We start from the raw sequence: 21,816 nt of genomic DNA on the forward strand, positions 1-21,816 counted from the left end.
GTACTTCTTCTTAACGAGCCCAGCAAGGGAAGCCCACACGCTCTTCAATGGGTGTGTCAAGCCATCGCTGGCCGTGTCTTTCACTTTGTTCCAAATAGCTTCCCGCTCGCTTGGAGACATCCGATATAATGATAGCCGGCGAAGTCACGTTCCATCTTCTGGAGCATCGCGGTGGCGTCGACCACAGGTAAACACGGTTACGGGGAATAAAAGCCCGACATTTATCCTGTTTTTGTTGGGAAAGAAACCGGTTGACGTCAACTAAATGGGTGATTTCTGTAACGTCGTGCGGTTCGGTTTGTTAGTAGACGAGGGCAGCATCATGTGCCGCGTTGGTCGCTTCAGCGTACGTGATGGACATGGTCCTGTTAAGGTGCTGGTCATTCCCAGAGACATTTCTGACAAAAACTTACGTTTACCTTTGCATAAACATTCAATAACTCTTCCTCCAAGACTTCACGGTCAGTAACGGCCCATGAATGCCGTTCACGACACTCTCGAGGTCGAAGATAGCGTTAGGGCAACGTACTCAGGCGAACGCCTTTACGCCATCTTCGACGTGGAGAGAACCGCGGATGGAAACGCACTGAGACCATCAGGATTGTTCCACAGTGATCGTTACGGCACACATCATTCGGGGCCTTGTTTCTGCGTAAAGGCGGGGACAACAGAGAAGCCGAAAGACTTGGCCTTGGTAAATCAATTATTGCGCAGTTTCCGCACAAAAGTCAATGCCAGAAATTACGTAGCGGTAGCATTTGTGCTGTATAAAAAAGCGGGATGCGTGTTGCTGTAATACTGACACGCGACAGGTTCCTCCAACTTGGAACGAAGGTAGCTCCTTGAGGAAAGTTGTACACGTGCGCGTGGCGTCGTAAACTGTAACTTTTTTCACCTTCCACACTGATGCCCCGCTCGTACCGGCATAATGAGGTTCTGTATTCAGTAGTCCCACAACGTCTCGGCTCCTTATGGTTGGCCGTTGGACGGCGGTAGTTGTCTTGTTCCTGGCGCGTCGGGGTGTCGTAATACCGATGGTTCAGGTATGCGTTCTCTATAGTGCTCAGCGTCTTTTTTTCTCTGAATTCTGCGGTAGGCCTGGTGAGATTTGCGCCAGACTGTTGTATCGCCATTGATTGCGCTTGCGTATACCGCCATCCTTATTCTCGGACGTAACGCTGTTGAGGCATAGGGCGGTGTGGTTGACGGTGGCACTAACAAGTTTACGCTATTTTGCGCCGAAAAATGAACCGTACTTCCAGGAACTGCTGCTTTCAGTCTACTCTACGTCGGTTGCGCTGCCAACTTTTTTGGGTCTGTTCAGTGATACAAGTGGGGTGCGGCGATGGGGAACGGGGAATCCCGCTGTACTTCGCCAGGTCAAAATAGGCACTCATCGACGAAGTTATAGCGCTGGTCAGGCAGCGGGCATGGTCCGCGCGTAGAGGAACCATGAAGCCAAAATCAGTTGTAGGGGCAGCAACGGCAGGCATGTGCGGATACTGCGCTGTGGTAGTAGAGCTGGAGGCTACCGGGAGTTCTTCGCAAGCAGCCATTTCTCGGGAGGAGGTGCTGCTAGGTAGGTGCTAAGGTGGGCTTCACAGGAAGGCCGTGCGATGGGGCCTCCTGTCAGCGATTTACGATATATAGGGTCAGGAGGGTGAACTACGGTGGCACTGTGCCCTGGCTTGTTGGACTTCTCAAATCACGTTCCCCAACCCCCCCCACCCTGACTACTGCGCGGATAGCTTAGCAAGTTGGACCTGTCGAAACTCCCATTTAGGCGAGGTTATTTGTCAAACAGGATTAGACTTTTCGTTGGAGCTTCCCTGTATCCGGGTTTTGCTTCGTGCCTTGCTTTACGAAACATAGCTCCATCTCTTCCACTTTAGGGTGGACGGTGTACACCACAACATCCTGCAGTGAAGTGCTCAGCAATCCTGCTTCGAACCGCGTTCACAAATTGAAGGGCCTCTCACCATTCTCGATTATAATTAGAGCGCCGTTGTCTACATAAAACATTCCTGGGCACTTAAGTCTGCTTAGATGGTTTCATGGCGAAAGACTAGCAGTTATCACACTTCCTTACCGCTGTATCATGATTGCGGCTCTTCGCTCGCCTTTTGATGCTAATTGCTGTGAAAAGCAGGGTTGCCGCACCTACGCTGAACCTTCGCCCAGTCAGAGCTCTACTCCGCGTGCACCGGTCCTACTCACATGCCGCCACGTGCACCTGTCACGGTACACGCATCCATAGAGTTTCTTACAGTATACACTAGAGAGGAATCTGGAGCTAGCGTCCATGCGGCTCACATCAAGGTCGTCTGTGTCGTCATGGGCCGCCATTGTACATTGCGCTCGCCTTAGTTTCATCATTGGCTTGGATTGAAACGTTTTAGTGACCGCAAATTTAAACAAAGTGCCACAAAAACGCGAAAAATAGTCTGCAATTATGTAAGTGGAAAACAAAAACAGGCTGTTTTAAAGCTAAGGAAAAAGGAAGTAAAGCGTATTTCTGCCGGAAAGGTTGCGCCTGTTATTCCGCAGGCCAAGGTTGTAGTTACGAACAATGTTAATATTTGGGGAAGGGGGGGGGGGGTTACTCATTGGAGACTGTGATTTTATTAATTTTACCATTATTTCAAGTAATGAGTTGTTTGAAGAGTTCCAAAAGTTTTTTGAGCGTGCCTATGAAAACGTTGCCTTCGTGGTGAACCGGTGCACCGATCGACCACCAAGTAGTTTAACACGAAAAAGAAAACGTGGCGTTAAACAGTCGCGGACGATGACAAGATAGGACGCATACAAGCGCCCGTATCTGCCGTATCTTGTCTTCGTCGAGGTACGTTTTGTTTCTTCTTTTCGTCGGCTACAAATTTCGAGGCGGCATATTACCCGCTCAGTCATACGTCCTTCGACTGCGGCATGAGCAACGTTAGGTGCTATCACGCACTGCCTGCTGTTTCACCGAACACGGTTACCACAGAACAAGGGGGATTTCGGCTTCCTTGTAGCTCGTAAACGTGTTAATGCATAGTGAAGAAAGCAAATCCCAAAAACCGCTTAAGAATCCAATTGTCATGCCAAGCCCAAGCCAAAAAGGGGGGTCTTCCCATGAACCCCCACGACGACATGGCTTACGAGGCGCAGTTTCCTCTCTAGTATACTTACTAAAAAACTCTATGAACGCATCAGGTTAATTTTTGTTCCATGCTGCGTGCTGGGTTAGCGCTGTCGATAGAACGCTTCGATGCCACCCTAGCGACCCGAGTGCAAACCCCCCCCCCCCCCCGGGCCCAAATTATTTTCTCTTTACAGCGTCGGCCATTGTGGTACCACTCGTGCTGACGCTGATGAAGTCCCCGACTTCGGTCACTCTTCGCGTTTGATGAAAGGCGTTAGAATTTAGACTTGAATCCTAGCTAGATTTTCACGTCTAATTTTCACGTTCTAGAACAACAACTTCCAATGCGCCACGCGTCTTTCAAGCGCGAGGCGTTCCATTGCTCAAGGCGTCCAAGATGAATGTCCCGGGGTGGTGCATGCTGTCAACACACGGTCGCCGCTATAATCTTCCGGCGCCGTTGAAAAGATAATTTGGACCTCAAGCTTATGCGCCTCATCACTTGCATATGCAACTTGAATAGATTTTTACATTCCTTCTGAGGCAGATTAGTTATAAATTGGCCCAATTTTCAATATAGGTAGAGGCAAAATAAAGGTGTGTGTGTGTTTGTATATATATATATATATATATATATATATATATATATATATATATATATATATATATATATATATATATATATATATATATATATATATATATATATAGAAAACAAGGGTTGGCAGTCAAGAAAACCTCGGAAAGCAAAGGGGTGGTTGTGGTGGGTCATAGAAAGAGATGAAGAATTTTTTGATTCGAAAAGAAAGTGGTGAAAAAATACCCGCCGGGTGGGATCCGAACCCACGACCTCCAGAATACCGGTCTGGTGCGATAGCCACTACGCTACCGGCAGGGCTGTTTCCCCAGCACTTTCTCGGGTATTTATGTTAAGGTATTTTTGTTTCCTGCACTTGAGGGTGGTAGCCAGCGCCACTCGGACTACGCGGGCTGAAGGGGACCTTCTTTTTAACCCCCGGGCCGTGACTCGAGTGTCTACGACATGTCGAGAGTGGTTGACCACCGTTCAACCAAGGAGGCTAAAAAAAAATTGGCTCGGATATGCAGCTGCCACGAAGTAAAAAATACATAAGAACTCGTTTATCTTCTTTATTCTAAACTGTTCAAATGCAGAAATTGATCGTGAAAGTTCTAAGAACAAAAAAAAAACAAAAAGCAATACAGTTAGAACTGTAATGTGAAAAACAGCAGTCATGACCAGAAAATGCAGCATTTTCGGAAAAAGATAGGAAACACCCAGAATTATTGTGATAATAGACATAATGGAGTTCCAAAAAAACCGATACAGAAAACTTTCATGAGTGTATGATAGCAACTAATGCTATTACGTTCATTGCACTGCTGCCCAACCTAACACACAAATAAACTGCGAAAAAAGAACCACTAATCTTTCTGGTAAATCATACCAGGAAGTTATAATACATTGCCAGTGACATGAACTACCGAAAAAAGATGAACCAATTCGCATTTTTGGAAAAAAGAGTTTATTTTTTTTAAAGAAATGATACCAGACTTCAATTAAACTGATAAAACATACTATCAAATGGCAAACAAGACACTGACAAAGGACAGTGACTCAACATCTTTAGGAAGCCTAGCAGCAAAGAAATTAAACACTGAAGGCTCATACTACGCGATACAATGCAACGAGCATGATCGCAGTTTTGAATCAACTTGCACGCGTGCAAGTTACGTGCGCAATCGACTCCCGGGGCCGGGTTCACACTGTTTGTGCAACCGTAAGTCAAACACGAACGAACCATGCTTGTTTTGATCTCTTTACATGGCGCGCACACGAATCAACAACGCTTTTTCGTGCACGCAAGGAACGCGCGCTGCAACAACTACGCGTCTTCTCCCCTAACAAGATGGCGTCGCGGCTTCACTTTACGGGCGCCCCTTCCACTCCAGCAATTTTTTTAACCTCCTTGCGTTCAACCCTCTTAAGCTCCCTTTGGCACCAAGACTGCCAGAACAGAGGCCCTCGCTAAGCATGTAGCGAATCAGAAAATGGGAAATGAGGGGCTCCGTATAATATATATATATATATATATATATATATATATATATATATATATATATATATATATATATATATATATATATATATATATATATAGAGAGAGAGAGAGAGAGAGAGAGAGAGAGAGAGAAAGATAAACTGACAAAGCGCGCAGAAATAGTATAATCTCTTTAGAAATAGTATCCCACTCTTTACTTATACTATATATATATATATATATATATATATAGATATATATATATAGTATAAGTAAAGAGTGGGATACTATTATCCCACTCTTATATATATATATATATATATATATATATTAACTGAAATTTGTTCATAATTTTCACCTGAATTATCTGTCACCTATACGTCTTGCCCTAAAAAGCTTCAGTGGTCACCCACCTTCTCAGAGTGTAATAGCTCTGGATTTTAAACCGACGCTTGTAATTTCTGCCCGGCCAGATTTCACATCGACCTTATTATGTGGGGCTGCATTCAACATCCCCCGCCCAAATCCCTCAGCACTAACTGCAAAAAGCAGCGGGAGGCGGCCTTGCGCAGCCCAGCGCCAGACCTCCAGGACAAAATCCTGGGCGGAGCCCCAGCGGAGCCCCACCCCACATAGAACTCCCGTTCTCTTTCCTCTGCCCCTGTCCAGTTTGGGATAAATGGAGTTGTTGCTCATTAAGTAATTGTGTGAAGGCTACCCGAAACCACACCGCAGCAATTTAGTGCTAAAGATGAAAGACAGCTTTAATTAGTCGCATGAACATAGCATCAACGCATCATAGCATAGAAGATTTCATTACAACAGCAAGAATGTTAAGAATGTTACATATTAATAAAGTTTTAGAACAGTGAAATTTCAGTGCAATATTCTATGACAGCTAAGGATGCTTGTTGGCAACGCGAGGTTATAAACCCAGCTTTCAAAGATAGAAATGGGCGCATAATGAGAATTAGGATCAAGCGTCTTTCATTCTGAATGTGCCAATGACAAATGCGGTACCACGACGAGTGCGAGATGGTGGTCTGGAATTGTGAGAAACGAGACGCCCCTACGAATGCGCCAGAAGTCTAAATGGAGGGAGATGCTTTGTGGCGAAAAGAAAGCGATGAGAAATCCGGAAGTGCCTGTCATTGTATCAAGATTTAGACTACATCTACGAGCAACGCTAAAAAATAACTAAGTCATTCACTGATATACTATAATCAGCCTTCCCAACTGAACAAGTACACAAAGGACACCATAATACAGCAGCCATCCGTGCACCGCCAGTTAGTTCTTGCTCCCAGCCAGCCACCCTGCAAACGTACGTGTACTTCATAAACTACTGCCGGGTGCATACATCAACTGGACGAAAAAAAAGATGGATGTAGAAAAATAGCCGGAGTAGGAAAGAAGGATCACACTTTAACGAAGTCCGGCAATACTAATATGCGAAGTTTATATACATTACTGTACTTCCGCTTGGCTCATCAGCATGTATGAATATCTTGAGGTTTAAGTCTTTCATACCAATAGCACCGTTTCTACGTGCCTGTATGTGGTTTGACAAACATCCAGCCTGAAAGCACAAAAACGAGAATCCCAGCCGTTCAGCTAGACCGCGGAATGAAGAGTTCGGTGTGCAGCATGAGCATTGCGAAGCACTGTTTACGAAAAACGCCATGATGCGTTGACGACATTCAAGCAAGGACAAAAATTAAGAAAATCCTAGGCAATTAAGAAAATCCTCGGCAATCTCCACCAACGTGAAACCTGGGGAGGGGCGAAGCACGCAGTGTATAAGTCTATTCTTGGCGCCTTGGCGTTTTTGCCAAAGGAGATGAAACCGTTGGGGGGTAGAGGTATGCAGCTTTGCTGGAGAAGTCGCTTGTCTTTGAAGCATGAAGCTCTCTAGCGCGAAGCGTAAACGAGCGTCCCGGGTTTTTGTACCGTGAGTACAGGAGACGACGATTACGTCAACGACGACAGGAGACGCCAACAGCCCTAGCCTCTAAGGAACTTCGCCCCCCTAAAAAATGGTGCCCGCGTGAGCCAGCCTTCTGCTTGGCCCGGCTCGACTTCGCCGTCATTGAGTGCCACAAGCTACGCTTTCCGTACAAGATGGTACAGTTAACAAAATGCGACCTCTTGAAGCGATCGATGCTGCTCTTACCGGCCAGGAGGGCGCATCGCAGCGATGTATGCCACCTCGTCGCTTCCATATTACGAGATGAGTGCGGCTGACACTGAAGTCACGAGAAACAAGGCGGCATCCCTGCTTCTACCGTCTCGTCGGCGTCCGCGAAATGGAAGGACGTAGACGCTCAATGACGCCAACCACGACGCGTGGCGGAAGAAGGAAATATAAAAAAGAAACGCTCCCAAGCGACTACTCTTGTCAAATGGGGATAGCCCGAATGGCGCCGCCAAGGCGCCTCTAATGGGAAACGTATGACCGCGAAAGCCATTCAGGCAAGGTTCACCTCCGCAAGACGTCCACCCGTGTGAAGACAATTGGTGCTTTAGCTTTGCTACACCTTACACGAAGCGTACGCAACGTCTTAAGCGGTGCGCAGTAAAAATTCCTCAGGGCGCTTATGTCCACTTACGGGCTTTGAAAGCGGAAGCCAAGCTATATTTATTAACTTCTTCACTGCTACATTGTATTTGCATCTATTTCTTCGCTTTCGTTTTTTTTTTTTTTTTACGAATTACTTCGACTAACTTCTCTTTTTTTGCTACACGATGTTCCTGCCTCTTCTTTCGTTTCCGTTTCTTCCTCTTCCAGCACGAGGCACGCACTATTCTGCAACATTTACATTTCTCCCGTTATACAAAGTGCGTGGCCTGAAACGATGCGGAATGCTTTGGTGCACGGGGAAGGGGGGGGGGCGAAACCGAGGTGGAATAAATTGCTCTTATGTGGAAACTTAGCAACTAGCTTTTAAGGTGGGAGGCCGCCCTCAAAAGTCGTTTATACACCAAAGCTGTCTCCGCTCTTGGTTGCGCCGTACAGAAACAGAAAGATGTACCCAGAAACTACGGAGCACACGTGAGCGTGTGTCTCCTGAGGAGCGCGCGGCGTCGTCCAGGCTTGCTAGTTCGCTTGCGCCATGTGAGAAGCTCGCAGAAAAGAAAAGAAAAATACTCAGCGCAGGAGATCCGCCACCAGGGGTCGGACGCAGTCGCCCTCGCCTTGCTTCGGCTTCGGATTTATGCTACCAAACAGCGGATTAACAACACGACGGCCCAAACACTGTCACCAGCGTCTATACCACGACGAAAGGAACCACTCGACACCTCGGTGAGTCGCATTTGACCCCGGCTGCCCAAATCATCACCGACCGAGATTTGCGACCACGCCGACTCCGCTAGGCGTACATTGTAGGTCTAGCCACATCGTTTCGAACCAGCGCCGGCGCCTCGGGCCCGAGATGGACGACGCGCTTCCTCCACACGCATCACCAAGCACCGACATGGATACTGACCCTGACAGCCGGCGAGCCCTCCCGCCAGACAATGCGGTTCTGAAGAAATGCGCCAAGAAGACCACTGCTACCACCACGGCGTCAAGCCAAGCCACCTGCCAAGCCTGCAGGCACACAAAGCGCCGACTCCCAAGCCCTCGCCCTGGGAGCCTCCGCCACGTCTACTGCCTACCAACTACACGGTCATCTTCCGCCGGCCTCAGCGTTGCTACCCTGACCACCGCTGCTCTGACCGAAGCTCTGTCAACCAAGTGTGAGCTGCCGCTTCAGACTTTCTACCGAGCCATCACTATGTTGCTACAACCTACTCTCAATGTACTCGTCGCAAGCACCACGGATCCCGGGCTGGCCTAAGACGGCTTAGCGAGATACAACAAACTAAAAATTTAAACTTCGACCTACGAGTTTTCTACGTATATGAAGCCGCCACCGGGAACTTGCCGCGGGATCATCCATGGCCCTGACTCTCCGATAAACGTACCCGATCGTCCTTCACGCGCGCATCATGGGCAACACCCGCTGCGCGCTTCTCACGTTACAAGGGACTCGCGTTCCGTTCTACGTGAACGGGAGCAGTATGCTTCTCCGCTGCCGACCGTTTCGACACTCCGTGCAATTGTGTCGCGCGTGCGGTATGGATGTGTGCCGTAACCCTGAGAGCCCAAAATGCCTCCACTGTCGACAACCGAATCCGTCAACAGACCATGTCATCATCATCATCATCATCATATCTACGCCCACTGCATGGCAAAGGCTTCTTCCATGGATTTCCAATTATCCCGGCCGTGTGCAAACTGTGACCAATTTATTTCCGCAAACTTCTTGACTTCATCTACCAATGTAAGTTTCTGCCGCCCCCTGACACGCTTTCCTGCTCTAGGGATCCTCTCTGTTACCCTTAATGACCAACGGTTATCTTGCCTTCGCATTACATGCCCTGCCCACGTCCATTTCTTCTTAATTTTACTAATATGTCCTTAACACGCGTTTGTTCCCTGACCCACTCCGCTCTCTTCTTGTCCCTTAATGTTACACCTATTTTCTTCCGTTCCATTGCTCGCTGAGTCGTCCTCAATTTAAGTTGAGCCCTTTTAGTGAGCCTCCTAGTTTCTGCCCCGTAGGTGAGTACCGGTAAGATGCAGCTGTCATACACTTTCTTCTTCGGGGACAATGGTAGGCTGCTATTCATTATCTGAGAATGTCTTCCATATGCACCCCACCCCATTCTTATTCTTCTAATTATCTCTGCCTCATGGTTGGGATCCGGGGTCACTACTTGGCCTAAGTAGATATATTCGCTTACCGCTTCCAGTGCCTCGCCACCTATCTCAAACCGCTGTGCTCTCCCGAGGTTATTGAGCATTACTTTATTTTCTGAAAATTAATTTTCAGGCCCACAGTTCTACTCTGTTTGTCCAGTGCGGTAAGCATGCTTTGCAATTCGTCCCCAGAGTTACTAAGCAAGGCGCCGTAATCCGCAAATCTGAGGTTACTAAGGTATTCTCCATTAACACTTACTCCCAGCTGTTCCCAATCCAACGTTCTGAATACTTCTTGTAAACATGCTGTTAATAACATTGGAAAGATTGTGTCTCCTTGTCTGACGCCCTTCCTTATAGGTATTTTACTGCTCTCCTTATGGAGGACGATGGTAGCTGCGGACCCATTGTAGATATCATCTAGTACTCTAACGTAATGCTCGTCTACACCCTGATTCCGCAATACCTGATTGACTGCTGAGGGTTTGACCGAGTCAAATGCTTTCATATAATCAATGAAGGCTATATATAAGTGTTGCGGATTTCTCTAAACCTGACCGATCGTGTGAATATGTTCCATTGCTGAATAGCCTTTACGAAACCCTGCTTGTTCATTAGCTTGACTGAAATCTCAGGTGGCAGAAATTCTGTTAGCGATTACCTTGGTAAGTACCTTGTATACGACTGACAGTAAGCTGATCGGCCTATAACGTTTCAAGTCCATGTCACCTTCCTTATGGATTAGGGTGATGTTCGCGTTCTTCCAAGATTCCGCTACACTTGCGGTCATTAAGCATTGCGTATACAAGTTTGCCAGTTTTCCAGGTACAATTTGCCTGCCATCCTTCAAGAGAGAGAGAAGGCTCTTTATTGAAAAAAAGCAGGGCGTTTTGCCGGCGTTTGCGATCGCCTACATGCTTCTCTGCTAGGCGTCGGGATGTAGGGAAAACAAGCCCTAGAGAGAGGTGGGCAGAAAAAAAAAAAAACAAAAAAACACTGGCGTGGCTTGGCGGGCTTGAGGACTATTTTGTAGATTGTGTCACAGAATTCACAATTTTGAAATGTGGCCATTGTCCTCCAAATATGAAAACAAACTTTTTAGAGCCTCACGATGCTTTGAGGGGCAAGTCCATCAGAAATCAGAATCAGAATCAGAAAAGGATTTTATTAGGCAATGGATAGATTACAACATTTTTGTATACAGAAGTAGGTCCCATAGCCAGGGACTGAAACGGGACCTCCGATATTAGTGAACGTAAGAAATATATTTGAAGCAGCAAACAGTAGTAGCGAAAAACAAATAAAATACATCGCAGGCAACACAAGATATTCCACAACAGAACAGCAAAAAAACAAAAAAGCAAGAATTATACAGGAAAAAAAAACAAGGGTAATTCAACATTCCTAATTGTGAGAACGACACACACAACAGAACAGCAGATAAAAAACAAAAGAAAGAAAGCAAAAATTATTCAGCAAAAAAACAAGAGTAATTCAACATTTCTAATTGTGAGAGTGACGCAAGGTTGGAAAATAGCGAAAATGATAGCCCAAAAAGAAACCAAATTTATTTGCAGCGATATACAACAACCACCAATGACGTGATTCATTGGCAGAAGGTTGTGGAAAGGTTGCCATGAAAAAGAGAGGGACAGAAAGTAGAAATGTAAAGAACACGAAGAAAAGTAAAAATTAGTTAAAATAATTGTGATTGTGGCATGGACGTGAGGAACGTTTTAATTTCTTTTTTGAATTTTCCTGAATTTTGAATTTTGAATTTGAATCTGATTGGGAAATTTTTATTTCCGGTGGTATGGTGTTCCATAGCCGGATACCGGTGAAAAGAGCTGTTTGTTTGCCGTAGTTGGAATGAACTAGAGGTGAAATGAAATTGCGATTACTTGCAATTCTTGTGAAGTTAGTATTAAATAGGTTGCATTCGGGGATTATGAACACAGGAAGTTGATTGTTGATTTGTTTAAACAATACGATTTGAAACTGTTTTCAATATTTAGAATGTTGTTCTCAAAAAGGAGTGTTTTGGCGTCACTGCGGTAAGGACTGTGGGTAAGTATCCTAATACATTGGTTTTGCATAGTTTGAAGGGAGGAAAGGTGGGTGCTGTAGGTATTGGCCCAAGATGAAATACAGTAATTAATATGGGAATGAACAAAAGCGTAGTATAACGAAAGTAATGTAGGCTGAGAGAATACATCACGGGCCTCAATCAAAACACGTATGCCGTACGCTATCTTCCTTCTCAGATAACAAACGTGAGAGTGAAATTTCAGGTGACGGTCCAACTGAACCCCTAAAAAACAACCTATTCTTCTGCTTCAATTGCAAATTGATTCAGAAATACTCGTGGGATATAATTTATTACACGTTGGTGAGAGTGAAAAACAACGAACCGGGTTTTAGTATGATTAATCTGTAGTTTATTATGAGAGCACCAAGCTGCCAAGCTTGCCAGGTCATTGTTTAGTTTTTCTGTAAGGGATTGGAGGCATTTATCAGTGTTAACAATTCTTGTGTTATCTCCATAAAGTAAGCAATCTGAAGTATTAGGACAGTTCGGTAGATCATTTATGTAAATTAAGAAAAGAAGAGGGCCGAGAATAGAACCTTGAGGTACACATTTTGGGCCTAGAGTTAATTTCTGACACACTAACAACCTGACTTCTGTTTAGTAAGTATTTTTTTATTACTAATAGTGCGGGACCAGTTACTCCTATTGCTTAAAACTTCATAAAAAGAATGTGGTGGTTGATAGTGTCGAACGCTTTGGTGAAGTCTACAAATACAGAGCCTGCGTAGTACCCTCCATCAATTGCTTTCTTCAGCTTATCGGTTAGAGATAACAAAACGAGGTCAGTGGAATATGCCGCGCGACAACCAAATTGAGAAGGTGTTGGACTTAAATTTATTGATGTAATTCGCGATGCGAATTTCAAGTAATTTTTCAAACACTTCACTAAAAAATGGTAGTATGCATATTGGGCGATTGCACAGTCCCCTTTTTTAAAGACGGGAACGACTTTACCCCTTTTCAGTTCAACAGGAAAGATGCCAGTTTCGAAAGTTAGGTTGATAATGGTTGCCAAAATATCTTAAACAGCGTGCGCAATCATTTTTATGTGGGTGGGGTGAATACCATCGAGACCAGGACTTGTTGTTTTCAGGCTACGGATGACATCATGGACTTCGTGAGATGTGGTCGGAAATAAAAAGAAAGATTGGGGCAGCGAGGTAGGGGTAGATTGTAATCAGCACTGTGGATGTCATCAGTACGAAAAAAATATTTACTGAAGGCCTCACCAATTTCTAGTGGGCTGTCATACGTGTTGTTATTATACTGAACAGTAGTTATTCCAGAGTGCCTTCCGTTCCTGTTCAAGAAAGAGTTGACTATCTCCCATTTCTTCTTTACATTTGATCCAGCACCTTTAATTTTGCGTTCATAATACAGCCTTTTTTGGCATTTTTCAGCCGTATTCTAAGAGCATTACAGAATCTTCTGTATCGGTCAAGTAACTTCAAATTAAAAGGCTTACGTTTTGTTTTTTAATAAAGGTTCTCTTTGGCTCTCAGCTCTTTCAATAATTTTTCAGTTATCCAAGGGCTCTGAGGACTGCAGTGTATTTTTTTACATTTACGGTTCTGTGTATGGCATTGAATACAAGACAACAAAATAGAAGAAAGCTCTGAAAATGCGATTTGGGGATCGTCTAAGGGTATCACTGAGGGCCAATCAGTGCGCTCTATATCATCAATGAACGATTCCTTGTCGAAAACATCTCGGATGAAGTATTAGCTGGTTGGAATGGTGTTGCTCGTGAAGCGCAGGAAAATCGGATAATGATCAGTAATGTCGATATTAAGAACGCCTGCGTCGGGTGCAGGTGACAAATTAGAAAGAGCATGATCAATTAGTGTCCTTACTCCACTAATGCAGCGAATGGGAAGGGAAATTAAACATTCAAATTCAAAACTCTGAAAAGCACTGGAGTAATTTAAAGAGCTAGGAGAAGAAAGATCAAGTAAGTTTATATTGAAATCGCCCATAATCACCACATTTGTGTCTTAAAGAAATAATGTATGGAAAACTTCATGACGGGCTTCCCAGAAATTAATGACTGACAAGGATGGAGATCGATAGGCACATCCAAAGGTGAATTCTTATTGCCAAGGTTGAGAAAATTACGGTTTAGTTGCACCCAGACACTTTCGCAGTCCGATACATTTAACTCTAAATCATGTCGACGTTTTCAAAGTTACCGGCCCTTGATCTAGAGGTCTGCTGTTATCTGATCTTCACCAGGTGCTTTGCCCCCTTTCATTTTTTTTCAAAGCCTTCCTTACTTCTTCGGTCGTTACTGGTGGGATGTCTATCTCCTCTGAACTGCTTTCTCGTTCGGCATTATCCTGGATGCCCCAGCTACTGTACAGATCTCTAGAGAACTCCTCGGCTACAATGACTGTTTTATCCGTATTTGTGATGACATTGCCGTGCTTGTCTTTAAGTGCATACATCTCATTTTCCCCATGCCTAGAGGCCTCTTGGCTGCTTTCAAGCTACTTCTGTTCTTTACAGCATGCTCGATCCTCTCCATATTATACTTCCATGTGTTAGCTGTCTTACGCTTATTGGTTAACTTCGAAAGCTCCGCTAGTTTTGTTCTGTTAGCTGGGGTGGAGATTGTCGTGCTTTGCCGTTTCCTGATTAGATCTGTCGTCTTTTGGGAAAGTTTACCAGTATCTTGACTCGCTATCGTACCTCCTACTTCTACTGCACACTCCGTGATAATGCGTGTTAAATTATCGCTGGCTTCCTGTGCCGTAAACTCTGCTTCCTCGGTTACAGCTGAATATCGGTTCTGCACCGCGATCCTGAATTCTTCAACTTTCCGACTTACGGTTAGCTCATTGATCGGCTTCTTTCGTACTAGCTTAATTGTTATGGTCCCTCCTCAAATCTAGCCTAATTCGAGATCTTACCGCATGGTGGTCCCTACACCTCACCCTTCCGAGCACTTCCACATCCTGCACGATGCCAGGGTTATCGCATCGTACGAAGTCTATTTCGTTTTTACGCTCCCCATTCGTGCTCCTCCACTACCACTTCCGGCGCTCCCGTTTGCAGAAGAAGGTATTCATGATGCGTAGATTATTCCACTCTGCGAACTTGACTAGCAAGTCCCCTCTGTTATTTCTACAACCCAGACCATAGTTCCCAACTGCCTTGTCTCCAGCCTGTTTCTTGCCTACTTTAGCGTTGAAGTCTCCCATAACTGCGGTTACTACGGTATGTTTTACATAACTACGGTACATTTTTAATTTATGCATTGCTGATTCCACATCTTCATAGAAGCGTTCAACTAGCTGGTCGTCGTGGCTGGATGTGGGCGCGTAGTCCTGTACCACCTTCAGCTTGTATCTCTTATTAAGCCTAATTACAAGCCCGGCTGCCCTTTCGTTAATGCTATAGTATTCGTCTATGTTACCAGCTACGCTTTTATTAATTAGAAAGCCCACTCCCAATTCTCTTTTGTAGACTAGACCACAGTAAAATAGGACGTGTTCAATTTTCAGCACTCTAAAGGCTTCACCTGTCCTCCTAACCTCGCTAAGCCCTATTACATCCAATTTAATGCCCCCTAATTTCTCAAACAAAACTTTTTTTAAATACGCCAAGAGACCTTGTGTGGATCCATAAATGACGATTGTGCTTCCAAGCCCATACCACGGCGGTTAAAGATTGTCCACGCCGCTTCATCCCCAACTAGCCAACCAGCAATACGTCCACACAAGCCGCCGTCAAGCTAAGCTGGTCTGCTCTTGCCTCTCGTGCTCCCACTGCTCAACTCTCTTCCCAACACGGCACACAAAACTATACCCCGCTATCCCCACTCACACCACTCCCCACCACCATCTCCCCCCCGACACTCTTCGACCTGATCAAAAAGCCACAACAAAATGCCGACCTTCTACGCCGGGTAGAAGCCCTTGAAGCAGAGCGAGCCCCCCAGTCACAACCACCCCCGCCCGTCCCCGTGGTTACCCCTCCCCTCACACACGCCGATGTAGACGAAATCATCGACGCCCAATTTACAGCCCGCAGCATCCCACAAGTTCATCAGCAGGTAAGTCTACAGAATACCAAGCAAAATGATAACCTACTCCGTTAAAAGTACCTCTTATCTCCTTTCAGAACTCATTTCCTTGCTTGAACGCGCCCTACTCCCGGACCACCCACTTCAAGCCAAGAAGTCTAAACCTGATGACCAGTAGACCCGCAACGCGTGTGCCGCTGACCATCTAACAATGGAATTGTCGATCGCTTAAAAGCAAAAAGCAGCCCTCGAACTATACACCTCCCCAAACCCGATGGATATCATTGTACTGCAAGAAACTGACACCCCATGCCCCAGCCTTCGCGGTTATGATACTTACAGCAATCGCCCTCACCAGCGCACGGCCTTCGTCATCACCCAGTCGCTGACAGCCCAGGTAATACCAATTACGTCGCCCATCGACCACGTCCTCGTTGCAACCCTTCCTCATAAGCCGCAAGCACTAAGCCTCTAAGTAATGAACGTCGACAGCCGTCCCACACAACGCCTATCCGCAATCGAAGCCCTCCTTAGCGCGGCGGTGGGGCACATTCGCAACAACCCATGCTTACTCCTGGGTGATTTCAACGCACCTCACGTTACATGGGGCTATCCCCACGCTTCCAAAATAGGCACGGCTCTGCTACAAGCAATACAACACCACCACTTCACCCTGCAGAACGATTTGACCCAGCCAATACGTCTAGGCACTAGCGTGACCCGAGACACCACACCGGATTTGACATTTAGCCACAACACTACCGAACTCGTATGGGATCTGCGACCAGATACTTTAGGCAGTGACCACTATATCATTGCTCTCACCGTTCCACTCACCAGTATCCGTCGCAAGACGGGCACAGCGCAGCTCACTGAATGGCAAGCCTTCCGCGAAGCTCCACATCCAATCATACTGCCGACCGATAACCTAGAACAATGGACGCAACAACTCGTTGATCTACAAAACTCTCACACTAAGAAAATCACGCTCACGCAGAATTTACCAGCAGTAGACAACTATCTCCACCATCGATGGACGGCACGACGCCTACTCAACCAATGGCGCCGAAATAAACACAATCGCAAGCTTAAACGTCGTATTGCGCAGATAACAGAAGAGGCTCTCAAATACGCCAAACAACTGCAAGCCCAAAACTGGCGCGGCTTCTGTGACCAAATGAATGGCGCTCTTACAACCAAGAAAGCTTGGCACATCCTACGCCACCTACTGGGAAACAATCCTACCAAAACTGCCACTTCGCAAAACAAAGCCCGACTTATCCACAACCACTCTCAACCACCTGATCAACTGCTCTCCCAGATCCGTCACAAGTTATTCGGACCCGCATCATCTCTGACAACTCCCTCGCACACCTCAGCTCGACGGCTCTTTTACTAAGTACGAGCTCACGCAACCACTCACACGGCTAACCCGCACAACAGGACCCGGAACCGATTTAATATCGCACAAGCTACTTTGTAACCTTAACGACGACCACTTAGAATCTCTCCTTGCTGTTACAACCACCACTGGACTAATGGCACAGTACCGCCCCAGTGGGGCCACGCAGATATCACCTTTCTTCCTAAGCCTCACAAACACATCACGTTTGACAGCTTCCAACCGATCTCCCTCACATCCTGTGTGCGCCAACTTTTTTAACATCTGGTGACTCGCCGTCTAACGGACTTCCTTTAAGACACCAACCGGTTATTTCACACCATGTTCGGGTTCCGTACTTACCTCTCGGCGCAAGACGCCCACCTCCAACTCAAAAAACGGGTTCTCGACTGCCTCAGCAAAGTACACGCAGTTCCGTCCTTGCTCTCAATATACAAGGCGCCTTCGATAACGTAACTCACACAGCTATACTCCGCAAACTTCAAACCACGGGCTGCAGATCTACCACATATAACTATGTGAGAGCTTCTCTGACAAATCGAACTGCCACTCTCCTCATTGGCCCACACCAGACAGGACCTTTCACACCCGGCAACAGTTACTCCCCAAGGCTCGGTTTTCTCAAAAATACTTTTCAATATAGCGCTCATGGGACTACCGTCAGTACATGAACAAATCCCCCACGTGTCGCACGCCTTATATGCAGACGACCTCACCATTTAATCTAAAACAGGATCTCCCGGACAACAGCATTATAGTCTTCAACAGGCAATCGACAATAAGCTCCAATATCTCCAAACATGTGGTCTCTGCTGCGCCCCATCAACATCCGCCTTACTCGTCTTCCGAGCACGAGCCCGGGGCCGCCCAACAAACCCTACTCCCGACCCCTCACTCACTCTCAACGAGCAAGCATTCCCCACCGTCAAGACCCTCCGCATCCTAGGAGCCCACTACCACCACGACGGCTCCGGGGCGGCGTACCTCCCCAACTTATACAGACAGTCTCCCAACTTACACGCCTGCTTCAACGAATATGCTCTCGCCGACCCGGACTCAAGGAAACAGATAACTGCCGCATCATACAAGCTATGCTGATCAGCCGCATCACCTACGGGGCACCCTATCTTACCTTAAAACCACAAGAACATGCCAAGACTGATATCCTGATACGCAAATCTTATAAGATAGCCCTCGGCCTGCCCACCTTCACTTCTACAAACCGCTTATTGAAACTTGGTCTACATAATACCCTCTCGGAGATTATTGAAGCCCATCTACAAAACCAACTACAACGCCTACAACTCACCCCCACCGATCGTCATCTGCTCAAACCGCTAGGCCGGCAGGTGGTACAAACTCCGGACTCACCACAACACAACCCTACATCAATGCGACGCAAAATCTGTCCTCCCCATTCTGCGTCATATGCACCTTACATACAACGCTGGCCGTCGTCAGCATCGTAGACGCCTCCTCATCAGAAAATACGGCAGCGACCCGACCACCCTCTATACGAACACCTCTCCCTACCCTCAACGACCCGCTCACGTCGCTACTGTTGCCCGCTTCGATAATGCCTTCCTCACATCAGCAACTGTCTTCACAACCTCTACTACTACGGCGAAGAAGCAGCCATTACGCTCGGAATGACCCAAGCCACAGGTCCCAGCATAACAATTTTGTCTGACTCACAAGCTGCCTGCCGTCGTTTTTCACTCGAGCGAGTCTCGGCTCTTACCCTGGCCATCCTTTCTCAATGGCCTACCCTCCCTCATGCCCGCATTGAGTGGGCACCCAGCTACCCTCTCTTCCCTGGAAACGAGGTGGCACCCGCCACCGCCCGAGCTCTCCTTCACCGGGCGCTCTCAGAAGAGGCCAGCAGCGCAGCCAGTATTGCAAGCTCCCTTACGCCCCTCTCCCAAACCTACAGTGATGTCATCTACCACTACGAGCAACCCGACGCATCTATCCCCTCCTCACCCTTCCCTTTCTACAACAGACACCCGTATTTGGCGCCGATTTCAAACCAACACCTATTACAATCACCTCCATCTCCACCACATCTCTCCTACTAACTACGCACTTAACTGCCCACAATTCGATAAGCGTAACACCAGAGCTCATCTCGTCTGGGCGTGCCCCACCAACCCTGAACCACCCAGATCCCCTACCCTTGAGCAGTGGGATTGCGCGTTGCAGAGCTGCCAGCTCGAAGACCCGGAGGCCCTGATCTCTCGGGCGAGGATGCATGGCAGCCGTAGCACACGGCATTTATGACTAGGGTGGCCACCCACAGCTCCTTACTCTTTTTCTCCCCTAGCCCGTCCACGTTATTTCAATCCACGTTATCTCAGCTCACGTGCCAGTAAGGGTTTGAGCAGAGAGAGAGAAACAACATTTATTCATGCCTGCGTAAACCCGGTGGGTTACCTACTGGCGCTACTCGCCGGACCCCGTGCAAGGGGTGGTGGAAAGTCGCACTTTCGGCCGCTGGCGTTCGATGGCCGCGAGCGCGAGCTCGGCAGCCATCTTTTGGAGTTCGTAGTTGACGCTGGTGACCGCGTCCCTCACGCTTGGTGGGAGCGGATCATCGTCCTCCTCCGTTGTTGTTGTCGGTGGTTGATTGAGACAACCCCACAGCATGTGCTGCATGGTCGCACGAGCGCTCCCGCACAGCGCACACTCGTCCGTTGGGTATAGTTCGGGGCACACGTGCTTGGCGACCACGGGCGTCCATATCGCCCGCGTTTGGAGCTGTCGCACGAGCACCCCTTCCCTCCTGGTGAGTTTACGGTGTGGCGGCGGGAAGGCGCGCCTAGTCTCTCTGTACCACGCAAGCACATCCTTGTAGGAGCTGACCGGGGTTGCCTCCTCTTCTTCCCTGTAGTAGTCTTCCGCGTTCGATGGAGTAGGAGGAGGAGGCAGACTCGCCTCGGCCGCAGCCGCCGCCCGAGCCGCCGCCGCACCCTCCTCGGGCGCAGCAGCAGCAGCCGCGGCAGCGGCCGCACCAGCGACGGCGGCGCCATCGTGTCTCGTTAGCACGCGCGCCGCTCGGTCCGCCTCCTCGTTGCGGTTGGTCCCGGTCCCCACCGGTCCCACGTGTGCCGGGAACCACTTGAGGACCACCGGTAGCGTCCGTCGGGGCAGGGCCCCGCACACCCTGTTTGCGCACTCCGACACCGAGTTCCGAGCGTAGCTCAGTATCGCGTTTCGCGAGTCACTGATCACTGTCGCGCACCGTGGGTCCACTAGGGCCAGCGCGATCGCCAGCTCCTCCGCTTGCGTTGAGTCCCGGGCCCTGACGCTGCCCGCCGAGCACAGCTTCCCGGAGGTCGCTGCAATCACGGCCACGGCGTACGTGCCCCGGCGGCCTGGGTATTCCGCCGCGTCCACGTAGAAGGCGTTGGTGTCCGCCGCGTGCACGTCCGTCAGGGCTTTCGCTCTGGCCGCTCGCCGCTCTCGGTTCTCTTCTGGGTCCATGTGCTTCGGCAGCGGCGGCACGTGCATGAGGGCGAGCAGCCCGCGCGGCAGCGACCGCGCCGGCTTCGGCATCGGCGGCCGGCTTGCCGGCCACCCCCCGCCTCCACCACCGCGACCACCGCCACCGCTCCCGCCGCCGCACCCGCCGCTCTCGCTTTCGCCTTGTCGCGTTAATTCCGACCGGTAGCCTACCCTACGTAGAATAGCCCTACCAGTTCTCGTCTGCGTAAGCCTCGCGATCTGCGCGGTGCCCTGGGCCTCGGCTACCTCGCTGAGGGTGTTGTGCACCCCCAGTTCGAGAAGCCTTTCTGTGTTGGTATGTGCGTATAGGCCCAGGGCCGTCTTATAAGCTTTGCGTAGCAGAGCGTCCACTTTCCCTCGCTCCGCCACCGTCCAATTGTGGAATGCAGCTACATATGCAACGTGGCTGACGGCGAACGACTGGACCAGCCTGAGGAGATTCGCCTCTCTCATGCCTCCGTGTCTGGACGCCACTCTTTTGATCAACCTCAAGGCCATTGCGACTTTTGATTCCAACTTGGCAACGGTGAAGCCGTTGTGTCCGTGGGCGTCGATGTGTAGTCCGAGGACTCGCAGCGTCTTCACCCTCGGAATGGCCGTCCCGTCCCGCGTCTTCAGGTGGATGTTATTGTTTCTTTCTTCTTCTCCTCTCTTGTGGCTTCCTCTTCTCTTTGGTGCTAGTACCAGCAGCTCCGACTTGGTCGGGGAGCACGTCAGACCCGTGTCTTTTAGGTGATCTTCGACTGCGTCGATGGCCTCTTGCAGGGACGCCTCGATCTCGCCGTCACTGCCGCCGGACACCCACAGCGTGATGTCGTCCGCGTATATGGTGTGTCCGACTTTCGGGACGCCCTGGAGGCGCTGGG

At 48.3% G+C, this 21,816-nt stretch overlaps 1 protein-coding gene across 1 annotated transcript in view; it reads right to left on the reverse strand.

The window, feature by feature from the left end:
• Positions 1-7,522, reverse strand: part of LOC144172542 (uncharacterized) — a 32,938-nt gene extending 25,416 nt beyond the window's left edge. The window contains exon 1 of the mRNA XM_077701217.1: positions 7,358-7,522. Coding sequence (XP_077557343.1) covers positions 7,358-7,406 — 49 coding nt within the window. The 5' untranslated portion in view covers positions 7,407-7,522. The remainder of the gene's footprint in view (positions 1-7,357) is intronic.
• Between the last annotated feature and the right edge of the window lie 14,294 nt (positions 7,523-21,816).

This window comes from Haemaphysalis longicornis, unplaced genomic scaffold, assembly GCF_048455015.1.
Source record: "Haemaphysalis longicornis isolate Haplotype H1 unplaced genomic scaffold, Haemaphysalis longicornis Haplotype H1 scaffold_23, whole genome shotgun sequence".
Lineage (NCBI taxonomy): Eukaryota > Metazoa > Arthropoda > Arachnida > Ixodida > Ixodidae > Haemaphysalis > Haemaphysalis longicornis.